We start from the raw sequence: 19,098 nt of genomic DNA, 5'->3' as shown, positions 1-19,098 counted from the left end.
TAGAACAGATAATTAGAACATTTTCTTCACTAAACACAAATACGGTAGGGATATTCTATACTAAAGCAAAGAAAATTGCTTTCCCTATGACTGTTTCAGTGTTAAGGTACATTCTTGACTCGCTGTGCAGATGTGAGCTCTGTATGGAGAGATTCAGAGGAAAGAAAGGTAGAACTGTGTTATCATTTGTTATTATACTAATTTCTGTAAATAGCTGAGCTATTACAGTGCAGCCTTTCTTCTGTTCTAGGGGGATTATGTGCACAAGTCTGTGTTTATCATCTTTTTCCAAGGCGACCAGCTGAAGAACAGAGTCAAGAAGATCTGTGAAGGGTACGAAAGTCTTGCTGGGCAGCTCTCTCACGTATTTGGAACAACTTGACTGAATATGGATATTTTTCAGCTCCTTATTTCAGAGTCACTGTAGGAGTACATCTTTCGGTAGCAAATAAAACATACCATAAGTAGCTGAAACGTATTTTACAGTCACACTAGCCGCTCCCCAAGCCTGTGATGCTCAAAGTGGGCGACTGCTTTGCTAGAGGATGCCTAAAAGCAAGGGCGTTCAAGTGTTGAACCCTCAGACGGAATAATGAGGGAGATTGTCCCAGGGGAGACCAACAGTCACCACCTCCAGCGGTGTCTGTGCTGGTGTGATAGCAGCACCACAGGCTGGGGCAGCTCGTGGGCTTTGTGACAGCGCCTTTGAGACACCGCCAGTGCGGGAACAGACGATGCTCCCCCGCTTCCATTTTCTTAAGAATTCAGCTTCTGTTTTGGCCTAAACCAAAGTTAATTTAAATACTGAAACTCTGCTTGGCACTCTTTGCTGAGCAGAAACTTCTCTTAAGGTGCTGCTTGGTTTATTTCCGTGTTCAGGCTCAGCCGTTCTGTTTCCCTGGCTGATTTATTCCTTTCCGTCTCTGTTACTGAGGTGCCTTGCGTGTCTTTCAGATTCCGCGCCTCCCTCTACCCGTGCCCAGAAACACCACAGGAGCGGAAGGAAATGGCTTCTGGTGTCAACACCAGAATTGATGATCTTCAGATGGTAAAATAACTGGGGTCAATGCCCTTTTTCCTTTGATAATACAGTTGAAAACTTCTTTGGGCCCTATTAAAACAGGAGTTTAATTATAATGCACATACGTTCAACAGAGAACTGCACACCAGGGCGCAGAGGGGAATACACATGTGTGGGGGGATACCAGGTTTTTATACCATGTTTTATAATTGCCTGCTTCGTCCTCAAGACCTCTGGGAACATCTAAACCTATTTCCAAGTTGACATAGCGATGGTAACTTTAATTTAACCTTTTTTCCCTGCCTTTCTCCCTGTTTTCATCTTGTGCTGCCCTGTGGAGCTTCTGCTGCAAACTGATCTCTTGTGCAGCAGCCTGAGTGTTGGTAAAAAGTGACCAGCACACAGATCTACTGGCTGAGAACACTGAAAGGGAGAAAGGCAGGATGTTATAGTGCAGGAAAATGTAAGGGATTTGAGACAGAATAAAATAATGAAAGGTTCAGAAACGAGAAGGAAAAACGGTTGCATTTGGACAGCTTATTTGATACAGAAACTGTCTCAAGCTGGGAGTTGTGTAGTGCAGCTGTTTAGCAATTGTAAAGTAGACAAGAACTCAGCAGCAGTTTCACTGAGAGGATTCGGAGCTGCATGTGCCCTGTGTCCTCACTTTCCCTTGAGTCCAAGACTTTCCAGCCTGGAGATCTGACTTGGCCTGAATGAAGTTATGTTCCAGTTGGAAAACACCCTCCGTGGAAAAAACACTTTCTCCTTTTCCTTTCAGTAGAAACTTTGATTGTGTTTTCTGAAGGCCGCGTTCACCGCACTTGTAGAACTCTGCTCTGTTAACCTGGGTGGAGGAAAAATGTTCCCTGTGATCCCTGAGCAGTTCATTGTTTGAAATACCCACTGACCTTGGGATTGAAGGAGGAAAGTAGTGAAAGAGTATCCCCGGGAAGAAGCTTTAAAACCTCATAGCAGAGCTAGTTAATACAGGCTAAAGTGTGTATTACAGACGTGTGGCAGTTTTGTGCTTGGGATGGAGCACAAGTGTGATGGAGCGGCTGAGGGACCTGGGGGGCTCAGCTGGAGAACAGGAGCTGAGGAAAGACCTTCTCAGTATCTACAGCTGCCCTGTTGGTCGTCTTGTCTTGCTGCTCAGCCCGGTTTCACTGTGCACTCCTGTATCCTGCGAGTTCCGGCCGAGGACTTTGCCTCATCTTTATTCTCCTTCCCTGTGAAAGGTGCTGAACCAAACCGAGGATCATCGCCAAAGGGTTTTGCAGGCAGCCGCTAAAAATATCCGTGTGTGGTTCATCAAGGTCCGCAAGATGAAGGCTATCTACCATACCCTGAACCTGTGCAACATCGACGTGACGCAGAAGTGCTTGATTGCTGAAGTCTGGTGCCCTGTTGCTGACCTTGATTCTATCCAGTTTGCTCTCAGGAGAGGCACTGTGAGTAACTGCTGTGCTGCAGCTCCAGCAGAACATCAGCTGCCAGCACACACAGCACAGATTCATTGAGTTTTCCAAACTGCCATTCTCTAAAAACCACGTTTGAATCAGCCCTCACTGGGGACGGTTCATTTAACATGCGGGATCATGGCTTATAGATGAACTTTGTAACAAATACATTGTGTAAAGCTTTAAGTTCAGGAAGATGCTGTAATCATAAGGCATTTTCCTGTGTTTGAGTCCCTTGGTACACTCAGGGAGCCTCGCTGTGCTTGCTACTCCCGCTGTTCAGTTATTTAGTGGAACATATTGAAAGGCGCTATCCAGGATGTGGACAAGCTCTGTGCAGATAGATAACAGAGCTGGGTGTCTTGAGGTCCTTTCATTTGCTGTTTTAAAAACACAAACAAACTCTTGCACAAGTTTTCTCGTCTGTCCTAATCAGACAATGTTCATCCTCGCCACAAGTGCTTCTCCTCCCACTGTGCAAAGTGGGGCGCAGTGGGAGCTCGGCAGCCTCCCTCAGCTGTTCCGTGCGTTTGTCATCGTGCCAGCACACTCCAAATACGCCGGATTGTAGTTTTCCAAACGCTAACGAGAGTTTTACTCTTGTTTTTTTTAATTATTTAACAGGAGCACAGCGGATCCACTGTCCCGTCCATTTTAAACAGGATGCAAACCAATCAGACCCCACCGACATACAACAAAACGAACAAGTTCACCTGTGGCTTTCAAAACATTGTTGATGCTTATGGCATTGGAACGTATCGGGAAATAAATCCAGGTAAAGTCATAGTCCTAAAAGTCCAAGACGTTTATCTCAGTTTTTTATTGTGATGTTCTGCTGTGCTATCTGTCCTGCGTGAAAACTTCTACTAGAGTACTCAAGACCTCTCAGAAGCACAGCTTGGCGGTTATATTGCTAAATTGCTTTAATTGTGCCGTAGTAAATCTGGGCTTACTCAAACGAGTACACTAGGGGTGTGATCTCTTCTCTTCCAGCACCGTATACGATCATTACCTTCCCGTTTCTGTTTGCTGTGATGTTTGGAGACTTCGGCCACGGGATCCTGATGACTCTGATCGCTGTCTGGATGGTGCTTCGGGAGAGTCGTATCCTGTCACAGAAGAGTGACAACGAGGTAAAGCGACAGGTCGTGCTGAGCTTTGCCTTTAAGACAAAGGGTTGCGGCTTGGTTTACTCACATTCCTCTGCCCTTGAGTTGACAATGCCCATCGCTCCTTCCATCTGGGATTTGTGGAGCACGCGGAGCGCAAAGCCTGCAGACCAGAGACTGAGTAGCATGATTTCATAACAGTAGTGAGTTCCTTTGGTTTTCCTTTTGGATATTCGTAGGAAGTGATTCCTTTCAGTCGCTTGAAGGAAGTTGTTTATCTAGTGTAGATAAGCTGTTGCAAACAGATCACCCATGATTAGATCATAAAGGGGTTCAGTCACTGCAAAATTCCTATTTTCTGCACATATATATCATATCTCCAAGATTATTCTCCTTTGCTGATAGATGGGTTTTGCTTGCTCAGGGCTCAGGCTGACAGGAGGTGAATTAAGACCCATTGCCAGAGTGTGGAGGAGGCTGAACAGGGTCAGTTCCAAACAAACGCTGCCAGCTGGGTGCAATTTGTCCTCCCAGCTAATCCCAGATCCTCTGCGGGCAGTCACGCCGCCTGATTATCCTCTGTATGCAGATTCGTTTTTGCTTCTCGCACCTTTAATCCTCACCGTGGGGAAGCAGAGATTTTGGGCTTTTAGTCCATATGGCCGATTATTGTTTGTCCTGCAACCAACTGATTTCACCGTTTCGTCTTTGAGAGACCTTCCTTTTTCTCACGGAACATTCATTTTGTTTTATGCTAGATGTTCAACATGGTTTTTAGTGGTCGATACATCATTCTGCTGATGGGACTGTTCTCCACGTACACAGGCCTCATCTACAACGATTGCTTCTCCAAGTCTCTTAATATGTTCGGTTCATCATGGAGCGTCCGGCCGATGTTCACAAAAGCCAACTGGACGTGAGTAAATAGTTGGTAACCCGATAAAGAGTGACAGGGATAAGCGGGGGACTGATCTTTCCCCATTGTCCTCCCAGCTCAGGAGAAGAAAAACCTCTGAACTCAGTCTCAGGTAGAATTGGAAGCAGGGTGTAAACACCCATCAAGTTTCAAAGGAGCTTTTCTTTTTTTCCCAGAAAACTTGTAAAGATGCAGTTTAGCGCCTTTCTCCTCACAGACAGAGCAAGATTGCTATCCCCGCATCTTTCTTGCTCGTTTATTATTCATCTCAAAATATCTAGGACCACACAGGAACCTTAGAGTTCTCTCACTTCGAGATATTCCTTGCTCTCCCAGGGAAGAGCGTTGTTAGATTTACGTAAAGAGGAAAGAATTGCTGGTGTTAATGTTTGTATGATCTACTTACACCCAAACAGAGACGCTTTGCTGGAGCGCACTCCTCTGCTGCAGCTGAACCCCGCGATTCCCGGGGTGTTCGGCGGACCCTACCCCTTTGGCATTGACCCGGTAAGAGCTCTTCCTTCCTTTGCCGTCCTTCATGAACACCCTCTTTGTCAGGAGAAAGAAAAGTGCCTGTCCAGTTCACTGTGAACGATTTCCATCGCCCAGCCGTTCCTTAGCAAGCTCTTTATCAGTGTTGGAAATACTCCTGAACGACAAAATTACCTAATTTCCTACTGAGACATTAGATTCAGGGTAGAGAGACGTGTCCTCAGGTCCATTCAAGGCTTCTTTTCCACCCTCTCTAACCTGCAGCATTTTAATCAAATCTGGTTAGATTTGCAAATCACTTTTTGAAGTTACTTTTTTACTCTGGGGGAAGTTAGTTAGCGAGTTTTTTCATTCAGTCTTGGAAAGGTGATTTTCCAAGTCGTGTTGTTTTGCATCTGCCTACATCAACAACCCCGCTTAGTGTTTGACACAGGGCTTGCGCGTGTTCCGCATTAAAGAGGAAGTGCAGAAAATCAGAGGCGTGTGCAGTTGTTTATTTAAATGGATAATAACTTCTTTGCTCAAGGACACAGCCCCTTTTTCCTGCAGCTTTTGTCTGCGATAAAGACAAGCAAGGTTGGATTCCTGCTCTGCTGGCAGGGCCAGTTGCTGTAGGACAGCGTTCCTAGCAGAAAAGGTTGTCTGCTCATTTCCCCAAAAGATGTCCGCATGACAAACCCATCTTTGGAAAACACCTGCTCTTACAGCCTGGTCCTTCCTGGGTGGTGAACACTGTTGAGCTTACAGTGAACATCTTCCTTCTCTTCTGGTTTTCTTTTGGCTGACTCAGTCTCGTTGTTCGCAGATTTGGAACATCGCCACCAATAAGCTGGCCTTCCTCAATTCCTTTAAGATGAAAATGTCGGTGATTCTCGGCATTATCCACATGCTCTTTGGTGTCGCGTTGAGTCTTCTCAACCACATGTAAGTGCTTTGCTCTGTTTTTCTCTTTGGGGGAAAACTCCTTTGTGTGTAATGTATTATTAGTTTAAGATGCGGGAGCCTTATCAGACTTTAATTTCTGATTGAAGCTGTTTGTCTGTGTATGCAGAACTATCCATGTCAGATAGTTAATGTGTTTAACTCCCAGCTGTTTTTTAAAAGCTCAGCCCCTGCAGTTTTGTTCCAAAGATGCTCTGCACATCACTAACATTTTTTGCCCTACATATGCCTAACGCTGACCAAATGTAATGATAACCTCTCCTTTGTTCTTTTTTCCTGCAGCTATTTTAAGAAGCCACTGAACATATACCTTGGATTTATTCCAGAAATGATTTTCATGTCATCACTGTTCGGATACCTTGTTATCCTCATTTTCTACAAGTGGACAGCCTACGATGCTCACACCTCAAAGGATGCACCAAGCCTTTTAATCCACTTTATCAACATGTTTCTGTTCTCCTATAGTGACCCCAGTAATAAGATGCTCTATAAGGGGCAGGTACGTGCTTTTGCTAGAATAAGCTCAGAGATGCTTCACGATATTAGAGTCTTTAATTGACCTTATAATTGTGAAATCAAGCGTGAAGCTGCCACTGACTCATCTGAGAGTCGTTTCTTTTCCAGAAAGGGCTCCAGTGCTTCCTTGTGGTGGTGGCGTTGCTGTGTGTGCCCTGGATGCTGGTAGCGAAACCCCTGGTCCTTCGCCATCAGTACTTAAGGAGAAAGCACTTGGTGGGTGACTTACCTCTTCTATATGCAATATGAAAATGAATTACAGTTGAAACATTATTTTTTCCACCTTAATCTTGGATATGTAGGTTCACGCTGCATTGTGACCTGTAAAACATGTTCTTTTGTGCATATTCTGGGCATGAAAGGCAGGTGGGTTTTACTGGAGGCAAAGTATTGCCTGTCTGCTTCTCAGATCTGCATCCAGCATCAAACCTGCTTTCAAAAACCCTTTATGTTGGCAGTGAATAGAAACTGGCTTGGGCTTTGTCAGCCTTCAGTCCTACAGGTTGCTGGATGCACTTCTGTGCCTTCACCAGGCTGACGATGTAGAAGCAGAGATTTAAGCTTAATTGGTTGGCAGACCTTCCAGCTATCTTTGGTGAAGCGGTTTGGATGGTAAAAAATAACAGATAAAAGGAAAAAGATAGCCTGACGCAGTTATTATGCGAGACGTTGCCTTCTGGGGTGCTCTTCAAGGTTTCCAAGTGTACCGTGTAGCGTCTTGATATAAAAATGCAGGAACCTGGCACACGTGCACTGAGGATGTTGAAAATTCTCCCTGCATGTCTGGCAGACGGCTTGTGGGATGTTAAGTGAGTCGAAGATCAGTTCAGTTAAAGACACTCCCTCTCCCTTCTCTGACCATCCTCCATCCTCCCATGTCCCCTCCATCCGTCTCCCTTTCTCTTTTTGTTTTCTTCCTCCTCCCTTTCTTTTTCTTCCATTCACTATCAGGAAGGGCAGCCCGTGGAGGCCCAGGTCAGCACAGTCCCGAACGAGCAGGCACTAGAGGCAGCAGCGCCTGCGACAGTGAGTGGATTGACAAATAAAACCACCCGGTGGATTTAAAGATGGGAGTTGGCTTTCTGTCTAATTATCAAGAGAGCGTGGAATGTGTCTGAATTTCCTAAGTGAATGACAACTGCACCTTTAGGGTGAAAAATACCCACTTTCTCTTGGAAAGAGGAAGGTTCAGCAAAGTTGATACATTTGGGAAGAACTACCAGGCTGAAGGAGAATAGTTATGTGTGCACAGAATGCAGAGACACTTCTTTGCAGGAGTGCTGCTGAAATCAAAACCTGCCGAGCAGCACGAAAAGTACCTTCCCAGCACAGCCCCCCAGGTTAAGTTCCCCTTTTTAACTTTTCTTGCGTATTTGTCGAAGGATTCTTCTCAGTGAAGCATTTCTGTTTGCATTACGTGTTCCCAAACATCATGTTTATGTGACGGCCTCCCAGCAGCTTCATCTCAGAAATCACTGAGTGTCCTGGGGACAGCAGGGTGACCATGAGCCAGCACTGGGCCCTTGTGGCCAGGAAGCCAATGGTACCTGGGGTGGGTTAGAAGGGGGTGGTCAGTAGGTCAGAGAGGTTCTCCTGCCCCTCTGCTCTGCCCTGGGGAGACCACACCTGGAATATTGTGTCCAGTTGTGGCCCCTCAGTTCCAGCAGGACAGGGAACTGCTGGAGAGAGTCCAGCGCAGCCACCAAGATGCTGAAGGGAGTGGAGCATCTCCCGTGTGAGGAAAGGCTGAGGGAGCTGGGGCTCTGGAGCTGGACAAGAGGAGACTGAGGGGGGACTCATTCCTGGGGATCAATATGGAAAGGGGGAGTGTCAGGAGGATGGAGCCAGGCTCTTCTGGTGACAACCAGTGACAGGACAAGGGGCAATGGGAACACAGGAGGTTCCACTTGAATTTGAGAAGAAACTTGTTCCTGGTGAGGGTGGCAGAGCCTGGCCCAGGCTGCCCAGGGAGGTTGTGGAGTCTCCTTCTGTGCAGACATTCCAACCCGCCTGGACACCTTCCTGTGTAACCTCATCTGGGTGTTCCTGCTCCATGGGGGGATTGCACTGGATGAGCTTTCCAGGGCCCTTCAACCCCGGACACTCTGGGGTTCTGTGTGATTCTGTGTGCCGTGGAGCAGCCGTTCCAGTGGAATGGCAGAGCAATGAGCTGTGACAGCAGACGGGTCACTGGGTCTTAAACCTCCTTGGTTTGCATAGTCATCCCTAAATTTACAACGTCTGGATGTGTCGAGTTAGCCTGTTCACGTTCCACGTCACAGATGACACCCGTACGGTGCTAAAGCTGAATACGGGGCCTTTTCTTTCCATCTGTGGCGTTTCCATTGGCCTCTCCAGGTGAGTCAGAGTCACAGGTTTTAATTTGTAGTTCCTTGAGTCAGTCATGAGCGTTTTCTGTGTTCAGAGCATCCGGAGGGAGATGAAAATCCTGCTGTCCAGCACTCATTGCTGCTGGCTGAACAGAAATCCAAATATAACCATGTGCAAGTCAGGCTTTTGTTGTCTAATATGCATTTACACGGCATATAAGCTCTGCTTATATAATGACCAAAAGGTCTGTGTATCCTCTCTTGGTGGTAAGAGGGTCTAGAGGAGGAAGCCTGATGTAAATGAAATATTAACTGCAATGGGTACAGTTGTCAAGTGAGAGGAGCTCCTGACCATCAAAGTTTCAGCTTTGTGGGTTATTCTCTTCTATTTGGAGTGCAGTGCATTGCAGCCGAGTGTCAGGTCTGGAGTGTCAGAGCAAACGCCTGGCACGAGGCGGAATTTCCAAGCAAGGGAAAGCCTGATTTGGTGGGGAGCAAGCATGTTATGTGTATTTGTGTCGGTCCGTTCTGCTTTGGGTCGCACCTCTGTGACTCGTTTCGTTTGCAGCAGCAGTGCTGGGCAGTGCTTGTCCAGCAAAACAACCCTTGGCTCTGTTGTGCCAGCAAATGTCCTCTTGAGAAACGTGCCTTTAATTTTCCTTGGGCTTGCAGTTACCTTGTAGAAATGCATCAAGCGCTCACTCAGACAGACTTTTTTTCCCCAGCCCTAGCAGGAATCAGCACTTTCCCATCCAAGCTGGGAATTAGAGTTGTACAGCTGGCTTAACCTGGGCCTTACCACTTAATATTTGGTTTTCTTCTGGGAGCTGCTGCTGCACGTGGATCTGTAAGAAACACGCGCTCTGGAGGCAAAACCCCAGCGACACTTTGCTCTTTGTTTTCTCCACCCGTGTTAGGGAACGCACAACTTCGGCGGGATCCGGGTGGGCAACGGACCGACCGAGGAGGATGCCGAGATCATCCAGCACGACCAGTTATCCACCCACTCCGAGGAGGGGGAAGAGGTGAGCGCTGACCGTCCTCGCTCTCGGGGCAATGCAGAACCTATTGACAGGGGTTTTTAAATGTATTTACCAATTTCTGAGCTGTTGAAATAGCAACGTTTTCAGTGTTTCCATCGCAGTTTTCGTACAGACTGTCTCTTGGTCATTCCCAAGGGCTCCAGAAAAAGCCGTGTAATTGGCATATAAAGGGAAGTGTGGCTCTGTTTGCCCCCATTACAAAGAACCGTCGATTTAGGGGCTGCGGGTGGCACATGCAGCTCATGCTCTGGCTGGAGCGCAGTGTATCTGTGCTCCAGAATCAGCCAAACCCAAGGGCTGTGTTTCTGCAGCAGTGAAATCTTGCTTATATATTCATTTTAACTGTTAGGAGTGATATTAGTTACTTTACCTTCTGTCTGGTAGAGAGGAGAAAGGAGCTAATCTCATGTAATATGGGAATATTCCGGTGCCTCTTAATTCTCCAGCAGTTTCTTGCCTCTGTAGCACATGTGGTGTGTTCTTGCTTTACCGTGTCGTGTTTCGGAGGGAATAATTGAATGTGTTCATGCTTAATGTTGATCAAGACACCGCACTAAATGTAAACTTATGTTTTCAAGCCTACGGAGGATGAGGTGGTAAGAAACAGCGGCTTTGCCTTCACGTGTACCCGGACCATTCCCCGTCGGTGTCAAACACATGCTGAATCAAACGTCTCATGACATCTTGTTTTCCAAAAGATTGAGCTCTTTACGTGTCGCAGGCCATTTTTAATTCTTCATACCTACATGCTCATTAACAGACCTTTAATTACTTCATCTATACAGCTTGTTTGTCTGTCCCCCGTCTACAGACCTTTCTTAGTTTACCTGCAAAGCTGTGAAGCTGGAAGGCTGAAACTGGAAGGTTTTTGCTTTGAAATTTCTGAAGAAGTCTCACTTGCCTTATGTTGTGTCTTGGGTAATTCTGAACGGCGACAAACTGTTTAAAGCTGGTTTTGTCCCAATTTTAAGGACAATACTGGTTGTTGCCAGTCAGCAAGCACAGCAAAACCAGTTCAAGAACTCCTCTAACCAGTGTCTCTTTGTGAAAGAGGAGCTGTGTTCTGAGAAACTGCTCATTTGTAGAAATGCAGCCCCGCTGATTCTCCCCGGAGTGGGAACTGTCTCCGTCTCCAGCAGCTGCACGTGGCTGTAAATGGTCACTGTTTGAATACTTACCGCGTTCCGTTTGCTGCGCAGCGACGTGCCGCCTGCGCGGGACGGGCTTTAGTGAACAGCTTTGCAGCTCACGCTCTGTGGAGAAAGAATTAGGCTTTTGACAGCTAATTTAATGCAATTGTTTGAAATATTCATTGCCCTGGGTGCACTAGGGGAGGAATAAGGCTATAAATAGCTTTCTGTGCGTGCTTAGAGCATTACTCACTTGATTTGTTTAAAACATCATGTTCACTTAAATATGAGCAATCTCTGGAGCATGGATTAAATCCAAAACGTAGGGAATGCTTTCCCAAGCTGCAGAATAAGCAACCGTCCCACTTCCTTATAAGTTCTTTATTATTTAAACAAAATGACCAGGACACAGAGACTTCGCCAGGAACGGTGCACAAATGGGGCTTTTTCAGGGTTGCTTTGGGCCGTGTTTTTGCTTTCGGAAGGAGGCAAGTCCACATCTTGCAAAATGCTCTTGCCGATCCCGTAGCAAAGGTACATCCGCAGTATCGACTTGGAATTCTGTCTCGTTTTCCATAGAGGTACAGGCAATTTACCGGTGAACTCGTGTGAATACCACGTTGTTGCTGAGCAGTCTTTTCCTGGCAAAGCCCGTGGCTGAATTTGAAATCTCTCGACTTGCACAGGCTAGAAGGTGCAATCACTAACAGTCGAGCTGCAGCAGCGAGCTGCCGATCTGCAAACCCAGCAAAACATGAGAATATCTCATTTCTAAAACCGACGTGGCAAACCAGGAGAAGACCGCATCGGTGTTTAACTCCAAACACCATGTCCTTGGTACTAGCACCAGCTCGTGTGCTCGTTCTGCCCCCGTCAGCCAACCCTTGTAGCCGGCGACGCTCGTGGGCCCCTTCATATCCTCTCTTCTCTTTGCAGTTTGACTTTGGCGACACCGTGGTGTACCAGGCGATCCACACCATCGAGTATTGCCTGGGCTGCATCTCCAACACCGCGTCCTACCTCAGGCTCTGGGCTCTCAGCTTGGCCCACGCCCGTGAGTTTTCCTCCTGGATTTGAGGTTTATTATAATATATAATAATATAATATAAAACATCTATCATACAGACATATATTGAGATTGATTATAATATATCCACGTGTCTGATGGCCCTGGGCAGGCGCACGGCAGGAATTCAGGTGGCCTCTGGGAGCTCTGTTGTCAAGCGCTGCCGGAGAAGGACGGAGCTGTGTCTGCATTAGCTGGGAGTCGTTAATGGGAAACACCAGCATCTCTTTGCTCAGCGCTCTGCTGAAAGGGGGGGATGGAGTTCCAAGCACTGAATAAAGCAAAGAGCTGCCAAGCAACGACTTTCCCTGTTGGAGGCAACGTCCTGATGTTGTCCCTCTTGTTTCCCACCTCATTATAGTGGGAATTTGCTTCATTTTAGTTTTTGCTTTATAAGTAAACCGTAGCAACCCTCAGTTCTCTCTGAGTGTTCTGAAACGAGCCCTTTTCTCCCGGCAGAGCTCTCGGAGGTGCTCTGGACCATGGTGATCCACATTGGCCTCAGCGTCAGGAGCCTGGGCGGAGGCTTTGGCCTCTTCTTCATATTTGCTGCTTTCGCTACCCTGACGGTCGCGATTCTGCTGGTCATGGAGGGGCTGTCGGCTTTTCTCCATGCTCTTCGCTTGCACTGGTGAGTGCACTGGAATGTGCAGAAGCTGCAAAGCTGCAAAGCTCTTCATAGCAAGATAATTGATGTTCCCTGGGCTATGCACTAATCCGTCTTCTAAAAACTGTATTGACCCTTACACAGGAAAGCTAAGGCTGTGAATTAGAGTCGTGGATGGCGCTGAGCCAAGGTCAGCAATGCTCAGAGGTGCGGGAGTACCACAGGTCTACCTAAAGCATCTGAAAGTGCTACAGCGGGTGTGCTCTGACAGCAGAGTGTCTTCCAAAGGGTCAGAGGTTTCAGTCTCGCCTCTGGCGACTCACCGCTCTCCTGGTCGAGTGCGTAAAGATCGTGGAGAGAAACTTCTCTCTACTTAAAAACAAGTTGCACCAAAGCTTTGTGAGCAGCGGGACGGAAAGGCTGTGCAAGATAGGTGAGCGTGCTCGTGGCTTCCAGCAGGACGTCCCTTCCAACCCGAGCTATTCTGTGATTCTGTGACATTTTTGTTCTCTCCGTTGGTCTGTGACCTGGTTCTAAAGTTTGTTTTCCTTTGTGAGCGCAGTTTCCTCTGAGTGGTCTTGCTCGTCTTCATAAGACCTTGCTGAACAGGGGCGGCTTTTCTTCTCTTCCCATTGGGGTGCTGTGGAGTAATATCCATTTCTTGCTGGTCTTGCTTATTGGCAGATGCTTTTGTGGCCCCTTTCCTGGGATTCTGAGGCCGCTGTGTATGCAGGGAGCCAGCAAACAAGAAGGGATTACTAGAGCACTCATCGCTTTCTCTGCACCCACGTATGGAAAGTGTCCAAGAGCTTTCTCTGATATTTAAGAGAGCTCATTGTTCCACTTCACATTCTCTGGTGGGATCAAAGGAGTGATGTGGGAGTGGGTTTTGCTCACCTGGGGTTCTCCAGCCCTAACTAAGTCCACTCCAGGCCTAACTAACTCCAAGCCTAACTGTCCTCTGGACCGTTCTGGTTGCTGCTGTCTCTTAAGGTATTATCTTTCCTGTTAGATCAGGAGAAGGAAGCGAAGTCCCATGAAGTTCACAAGGAGTGTTTTGTTGCGTAAGTGGGAGGAAAAGGCTGTGAGTGCTTTTTAAAAATTCCTCTCTAAGTGAAAAAGGAAGCCCGTGCCTTAAAAAAAGGAAATAAAACCAGGCTTTGTTCACTTCTCCCCTGTCTGGGGAAGGAAAAGTTCGTCCTTCTGCCCTCTGTGGGTGCAGAGCGGCGTGTCCACGCGTCCCTGGGTGTTTGTAGCTCGAGCGGAGCTTTAGGACTGTGGCCATCTTGTGCCCCGGAGCCGCTGGGGGGGCGGCCGCTGCAAATGGCCGCGGGATTCTGCCGCTGCTTTTCCTGGCGCTCAGCCTAGAAATCTTCACCCCAGCCGCTTGAGAACTTGTTGCTCGGTGCCCCCCCGTCCCGCCGTCACCACCGCACGGTTGCATCAGCGGGGAGCAAGGAGCTTGCAAACCCTCGAGCAGCCCGAGGAGAGCGGAGAGCGAGCACAACTCCGTGCGTGGGGTCTGCTGGTCCGCGGCTGCTTGGGAACTGGTGGATTTTCAGAGCTTTGCTCTCCGCCCGTGGCGCGTTTCCCAGCACAGCACACAAGCAGCTCTGAGCAGCTTCTCCTCTTGGCAGGCTCCGTGTTTTCTCATTTTTTAGCCAAAGGGATGGGCTCAGATAAGAAAGCGCGTTTTTCCGGAGATACCCGTCTTAATATCCACAAACCGCGCTTGTGGATGCTGCTCAGAGCACCGGGAACAGACGAGACCTGGAGGCTGCAGTTGGGCCAGGAGGCGCCTTTTCTCTTTGCCAGGAGATCTCTAAAGGGCGATTAAAGAATCGGCTGGAAATGCGTTAAGGGGAGACGCGTGTGGCTGAAATGGGATCACTGGTGCTGGGCAGGGCACCAAGCTCTTCATGAAGCCCTATTTTCCCTAAATACATGTTCCAAAGCTGTAAAAGTTTAATCTGCTTTCTCTAAGAGAAAATCTGCTCAAGCTTAGGGCCTGACAAGCAGGTTGAAGGTAATAATTGAGGCTGCAGATAACCCGCTGAAATTCTTTTGGGGTTTGGTGGATTTTCGTTATCACAGCGGAGAGGAAAGCACCTGCAGTTCTCCAGAAGAACGTGCTGTTGACATTCCTTTTTGTTTCTGAATGCGAAATCAGGATGTTTCCAACGGGAGGTGTTCCCTTTTCGGGGGGGTTAAAACCAAGCTGAGCAGACGGGATTTTCTGGCTGTGGGAGACGAGTCACCTACGAGGAATCCCGGGGGTGTGGGTGGATCAGCCTTCCTGGAAAGGAGGAGGAATTTAGCACTTGTCTTGCTGATAGCGGGGAAAAAGAGCACAAATTGTTCCATGTGCTCTGCCCCTCACTCCCAAATGAGGAAGAATCATTTTGTGCTTTGTTTTTTCCCAAAAGCGTGCATTCTTTCAGCAGGTGGGTGGTTTTGGGGGGCAGGACTCCGAGTGCTGCCCAATGTACAGGCGCGTGTGCCGGAGCCATACCCACATCGCGCCGTTCAATCCCCTCACCAGAACATCGCTCCTCTGAAAGATTTTACCTGTTTGCTTTTCAGTAACGTAGTTTGCCATGAACGTTTAGATTAAATCAACTTCTCTTTTTCAAAGCTCTTGCAGCAGACTTTGCCCAAAAGGAGAAGTTTGCGACTGGCTTCACAGCAGGGTCTCAGACCACGAGTTGACGCGGGGACGCGGTTTCAGCGGAGCTGTTTTCCTGTGGAAAGCGGTATTTTAGGCTCAGTTTTAGGCCTGGTTTAGAATGGGAAGCGCTTTTCCCTGCTGCCCGAGGGGGATGCTGCGTTTTGAGAGGCACATCGGGAGCCGCGCAGCCCCGCTCCCCACCCGCTCGCCGCAGTTCTGTTCTCCTTTGTAAAGGTGACGAGGCAGAGCTCGCGTTTAGCGCAACTGGAGGAACACGCTGCTGCTCTACAAGGCAAACCTGCTGCGAACGCAGGATGGAATGACCCACGGCGCCGCGTACGAAGCTGCTCCCCTTTTTGGGGAGAAAAAAAGGGATATAACGACCCGTACGCAAACACCCCGATGGCTTTCGGGCTGTGGGGGGTTCTCTCGACCCCGGGTGTTGGCACAAATCATTAAGAATATAAATACCCAGCAGGAATTTGCACTTGTAGTAAATAGAAGTTGGGGTCCCTGCGGTTGCTTCCCGCGGGAGCCGCCCCGTTTTCCAGCCTGCGCGGTTGGAAAATCCACTTGAGTGCAGTCCAGCGAACGCTTCAGCTAATTATTAATACAGAAAAAAGCTGAAGAGTGGGTTTTTCTTTGGTGCCGACTGCCAGAACGCTTTCCAGTCTGTTTATTTACAGCGCGGCGCTAACTGTCGAGTCAATTCTCCTGCAGAACTTGATCAATGATGGGACACGGAGCAAAGTTGAGCAATAGAGCTGGTGCACGTGACGGTGATGCTGGATGTCTCCTACCAAAGAAAGGACCTTGGATTCTGGGTGTTCCAGTAGACAAGTGCGGAAATAAAACCCCACACAAAATGCTGAAGCTTTGTTTATGTGGTTAAACACGCTTTTCACTAGTTCCCTTTCTAACAGCCTCTCCCTGAGTTTCGGGCATCCAGTTGTGTCCAAAAGGAGCTTTTAGATGTCAGGCCAGCTGGAACGCTTCATCATCAGGGTTAGAGTGTCATGTACAGGGGGTTGTGTGTGACTCACACCCAGCCCGCTGCCTCCTGTTTCCCTACAGAACAGCCCCTTAGTCACCAGATACTTGTGGAGATTATCAGGGTTCCTGAAAAACCGGAGCGCGACCTCCCCCGCGGAAAATCCCGCTCAGCCCGGGATTCCTCCGCGGGAACTCTGGATCTGGGTGAACAGGCGGCAGATCTGGGCGCAAACTGGGCTGCTTGGGGTTTTTCATTGCTTTTTGGGATGTTTCCCTCGCGGCTCTGTTGGGAAATCACTTTATCTGGCAGCTGGACACCAGCATTTCTGCAGTTTGCTGGGATCCCCCATTTGGGAAGAAATAATCATAATTCAAGTCTGCCTTGTTGTGCTTCATAAAAACACTTCTCCTGCATTGTGTTGAATCGCTCTACAATTTGCTGTCGCTTCGTGGCTTTTTTTTAACCTTTTCGCTGGATCACGCGGTGGAAAGTGTTTCTCACGAGGCTCAGCGCTTGTTTTCGCTGTGAATCACAGGATTATTATCTTTTCCTTCCCTATTTGGCTGTGCTGCCCGTTGGCCAGTTCTCCGGCGTAGTTCTTGTTTTAAGCGGGGTTTATGAGGGGAAGCGGGCGAACGAGGCGCGGTTGATGTCCGGCTGGAGAGCCCGGGCACGTCTCTGGCCAGGCAGAAGTTGTCATGTGGGGTCAAGCAAACATATGGAAGTAAATAAACAGAAGTGGCTGATGAGGAGCTCTGAGCACAGCGTCACGCCATGGCGCTTCGTGCAAACTGAAGTGTGAGCTTTGGTAATGAGATCCTATAGGAAAATTAGATCTTATAGGAAAACGCGATCTTACAGCAGCTCCGAGGTGCTGCTGCAGGCGGGGAGTTCGTTTTATCTTCGTTGGCCTTTTATTGCCCATGGGAATGGGATATCTGGACAGTTCTGCTCTGCTGCAGAACCAAACACAAACAGGGGCTCTGTGCCAAAAGGTACGCTACGTTATTATACCACTTTTTAAAGCTTCAATTCGTTGTGGTCAATAATCACACTGTTAATGGAGTTCTTGCTAATTGCTCACTCGTATCCGAGAGCTGCCACTGTAATGACCAATCGCTCTTCCCTCTCGTGCAGGATCGAGTTCCAGAACAAGTTCTACACTGGCACTGGGTTCAAGTTTCTCCCTTTCTCCTTCGACACCATCCGCGAGGGGAGGTTTGACGACTGAAACCCTCCGCTCGAGCGCCGTTCGGCGTCGTGTGCTCCCGGCCAGGCCCTCCCCGTGTGTCCAACTTGCATGTAACCCTCCCATAGCAAAAATAACTTATTGCAGCACCCTCAAGTGTTCCCGGGGCGTTTCAGAGCCAAGAGCTTTGACATTCCCGGGTAATGAGTGACACTGGATCAAAGAAAACGTTTCGTTCCCGTAAGTTTAGCACTGAAGATACTAAGAGCATGAAGTGTCTGTGTGTGTAATAGTGTAGCTGTCGTGTTGTGAATTCCCCCGCAGGGTTATCGGGGCAGCGTGAAATGCAGCTGGGGCTGAGCGGGTGTACAAGCACACGGAGAAAAGGCTGCGCTGCTCGGGAAGGTTTATGTTTTACGAAGGTTTTCCATGTGGATCCTGTGTCTCTGCCTCCGATTAAACAAAATCCGAGGGTGGGCAGTGGATGATCCGTGGTGTTGTCCTCCTGCCTCCGCGGCTTCCGCACCTGCCGTGGTTCAATCTGACGAAAACAACGTCTCATTCTGTGCAGAGATTCAGCTTTTTGAACTCCATCCAGGGCTTGAGGAGCCGCTGTGAGGGGCAGGACTTGGCCTCTCTCATCACACAGTGATTCTCTGCCCACTGGTGATGGGGAAGCACCTTGTCCTTGCCATGGAGGCTGTTCCTTTCCTCCATGGAGCCGAGATGCTCCTGTATCTGCTCCTATCCCAGGCGAACCCAAGCCCAGCAGCCAGGGTCCTTCCACCTCTTGTTTCTGGAGCATCGCTGAGGACACGGTTCGGCTGCCCTGCGACTCTTGTCTCGGGTGCTGACCCCTGGCAGTGGAACCTCTTGGGTTTCTTGTTTGAAAATGGATCCCTGAGGCTGCAAAGCACTCAAAGACACGGCCCATGTAGACTTGGCATCAAGCAAAGGTACCAGCGCCACGTCACGGCAGTTGTGTGCTCGGGGGCTAAGGAGCCCTTCGAGGCAGAACAGATAATCCCACGGCGCTGGAGTTTTGGTGATCTCTGCCCCAGTAGCTGTTGCTTTTTCTCCTGTGCAAGATGTGAATAGTTTCTCAGCCTCCTGAACTCACTGTAGCTGTAGCAGCGGTGATGTGTGTGTGTGTGTGTTAGTGCCGTGTGTAACTGTCGTGTTTCATTGTCACAGTGGATCTGAACTATTTGTGTATGGACAGATAGAACGATAACCAGAATCATTGTAACCTGGAATCGGAGGGGAAACGCCACGCAGGGCTGTTTCAGATCATGTGAGGATGGCGTGTGTGCGCTGTACATCGCAGTGGACGTACATCGCAATGGACGTACATCGCAGTGGACGTACATCGCAGTGGATGTACATCGCAGTGGATGTACATCGCAGTGGATGTACATCGCAGTGGATGTACAGTGGGGGCACCTCTGAGTAGTCACTGTGTTTACAGGTAGATCAGCTGTTTGTTTACAGTGGTAAGAAAGACAAACTCCAAACTGGTTTGCGAGCGGAGCGGTGACCCCGCTCCCGCTGCCCGGGTGCAACGTGCTGCTGACAGTCACTGTGTCAATTAAACTAACTGCACTACAGCCGC

At 48.6% G+C, this 19,098-nt stretch overlaps 1 protein-coding gene across 36 annotated transcripts in view; it reads left to right on the top strand.

The window, feature by feature from the left end:
- Positions 1 to 19,093, top strand: part of ATP6V0A1 (ATPase H+ transporting V0 subunit a1) — a 28,770-nt gene extending 9,677 nt beyond the window's left edge. For 6 of the 36 annotated variants that reach the window (XM_065039200.1, XM_065039204.1, XM_065039199.1 and 3 more), the window contains 16 exons: positions 251 to 333; positions 955 to 1,048; positions 2,263 to 2,475; positions 3,109 to 3,259; positions 3,478 to 3,617; positions 4,352 to 4,509; positions 4,926 to 5,016; positions 5,807 to 5,925; positions 6,226 to 6,442; positions 6,568 to 6,675; positions 7,411 to 7,485; positions 9,707 to 9,814; positions 10,411 to 10,428; positions 11,899 to 12,016; positions 12,488 to 12,659; positions 15,271 to 16,176. In XM_065039200.1, coding sequence (XP_064895272.1) covers positions 251 to 333; positions 955 to 1,048; positions 2,263 to 2,475; positions 3,109 to 3,259; positions 3,478 to 3,617; positions 4,352 to 4,509; positions 4,926 to 5,016; positions 5,807 to 5,925; positions 6,226 to 6,442; positions 6,568 to 6,675; positions 7,411 to 7,485; positions 9,707 to 9,814; positions 10,411 to 10,428; positions 11,899 to 12,016; positions 12,488 to 12,659; positions 15,271 to 15,397 — 1,992 coding nt within the window. In that variant the 3' untranslated portion in view covers positions 15,398 to 16,176. Of the gene's footprint in view, positions 1 to 250; positions 334 to 954; positions 1,049 to 2,262; positions 2,476 to 3,108; positions 3,260 to 3,477; positions 3,618 to 4,351; positions 4,510 to 4,925; positions 5,017 to 5,806; positions 5,926 to 6,225; positions 6,443 to 6,567; positions 6,676 to 7,410; positions 7,486 to 9,706; positions 9,815 to 10,410; positions 10,429 to 11,898; positions 12,017 to 12,487; positions 12,660 to 15,270; positions 16,177 to 17,434 lie in introns of those variants that run through there. The other 30 variants (XM_065039215.1, XM_065039222.1, XM_065039214.1 and 27 more) reach the window with 9 other exon arrangements.
- The last annotated feature ends 5 nt before the right edge of the window (positions 19,094 to 19,098 follow it).

Source organism: Columba livia, chromosome 23 (assembly GCF_036013475.1).
Source record: "Columba livia isolate bColLiv1 breed racing homer chromosome 23, bColLiv1.pat.W.v2, whole genome shotgun sequence".
Classification (NCBI taxonomy): Eukaryota; Metazoa; Chordata; class Aves; order Columbiformes; family Columbidae; genus Columba; species Columba livia.
The sequence above is the reverse complement of the archived record's forward strand: the minus strand, read 5'-3'. Positions and strand labels throughout refer to the sequence as shown.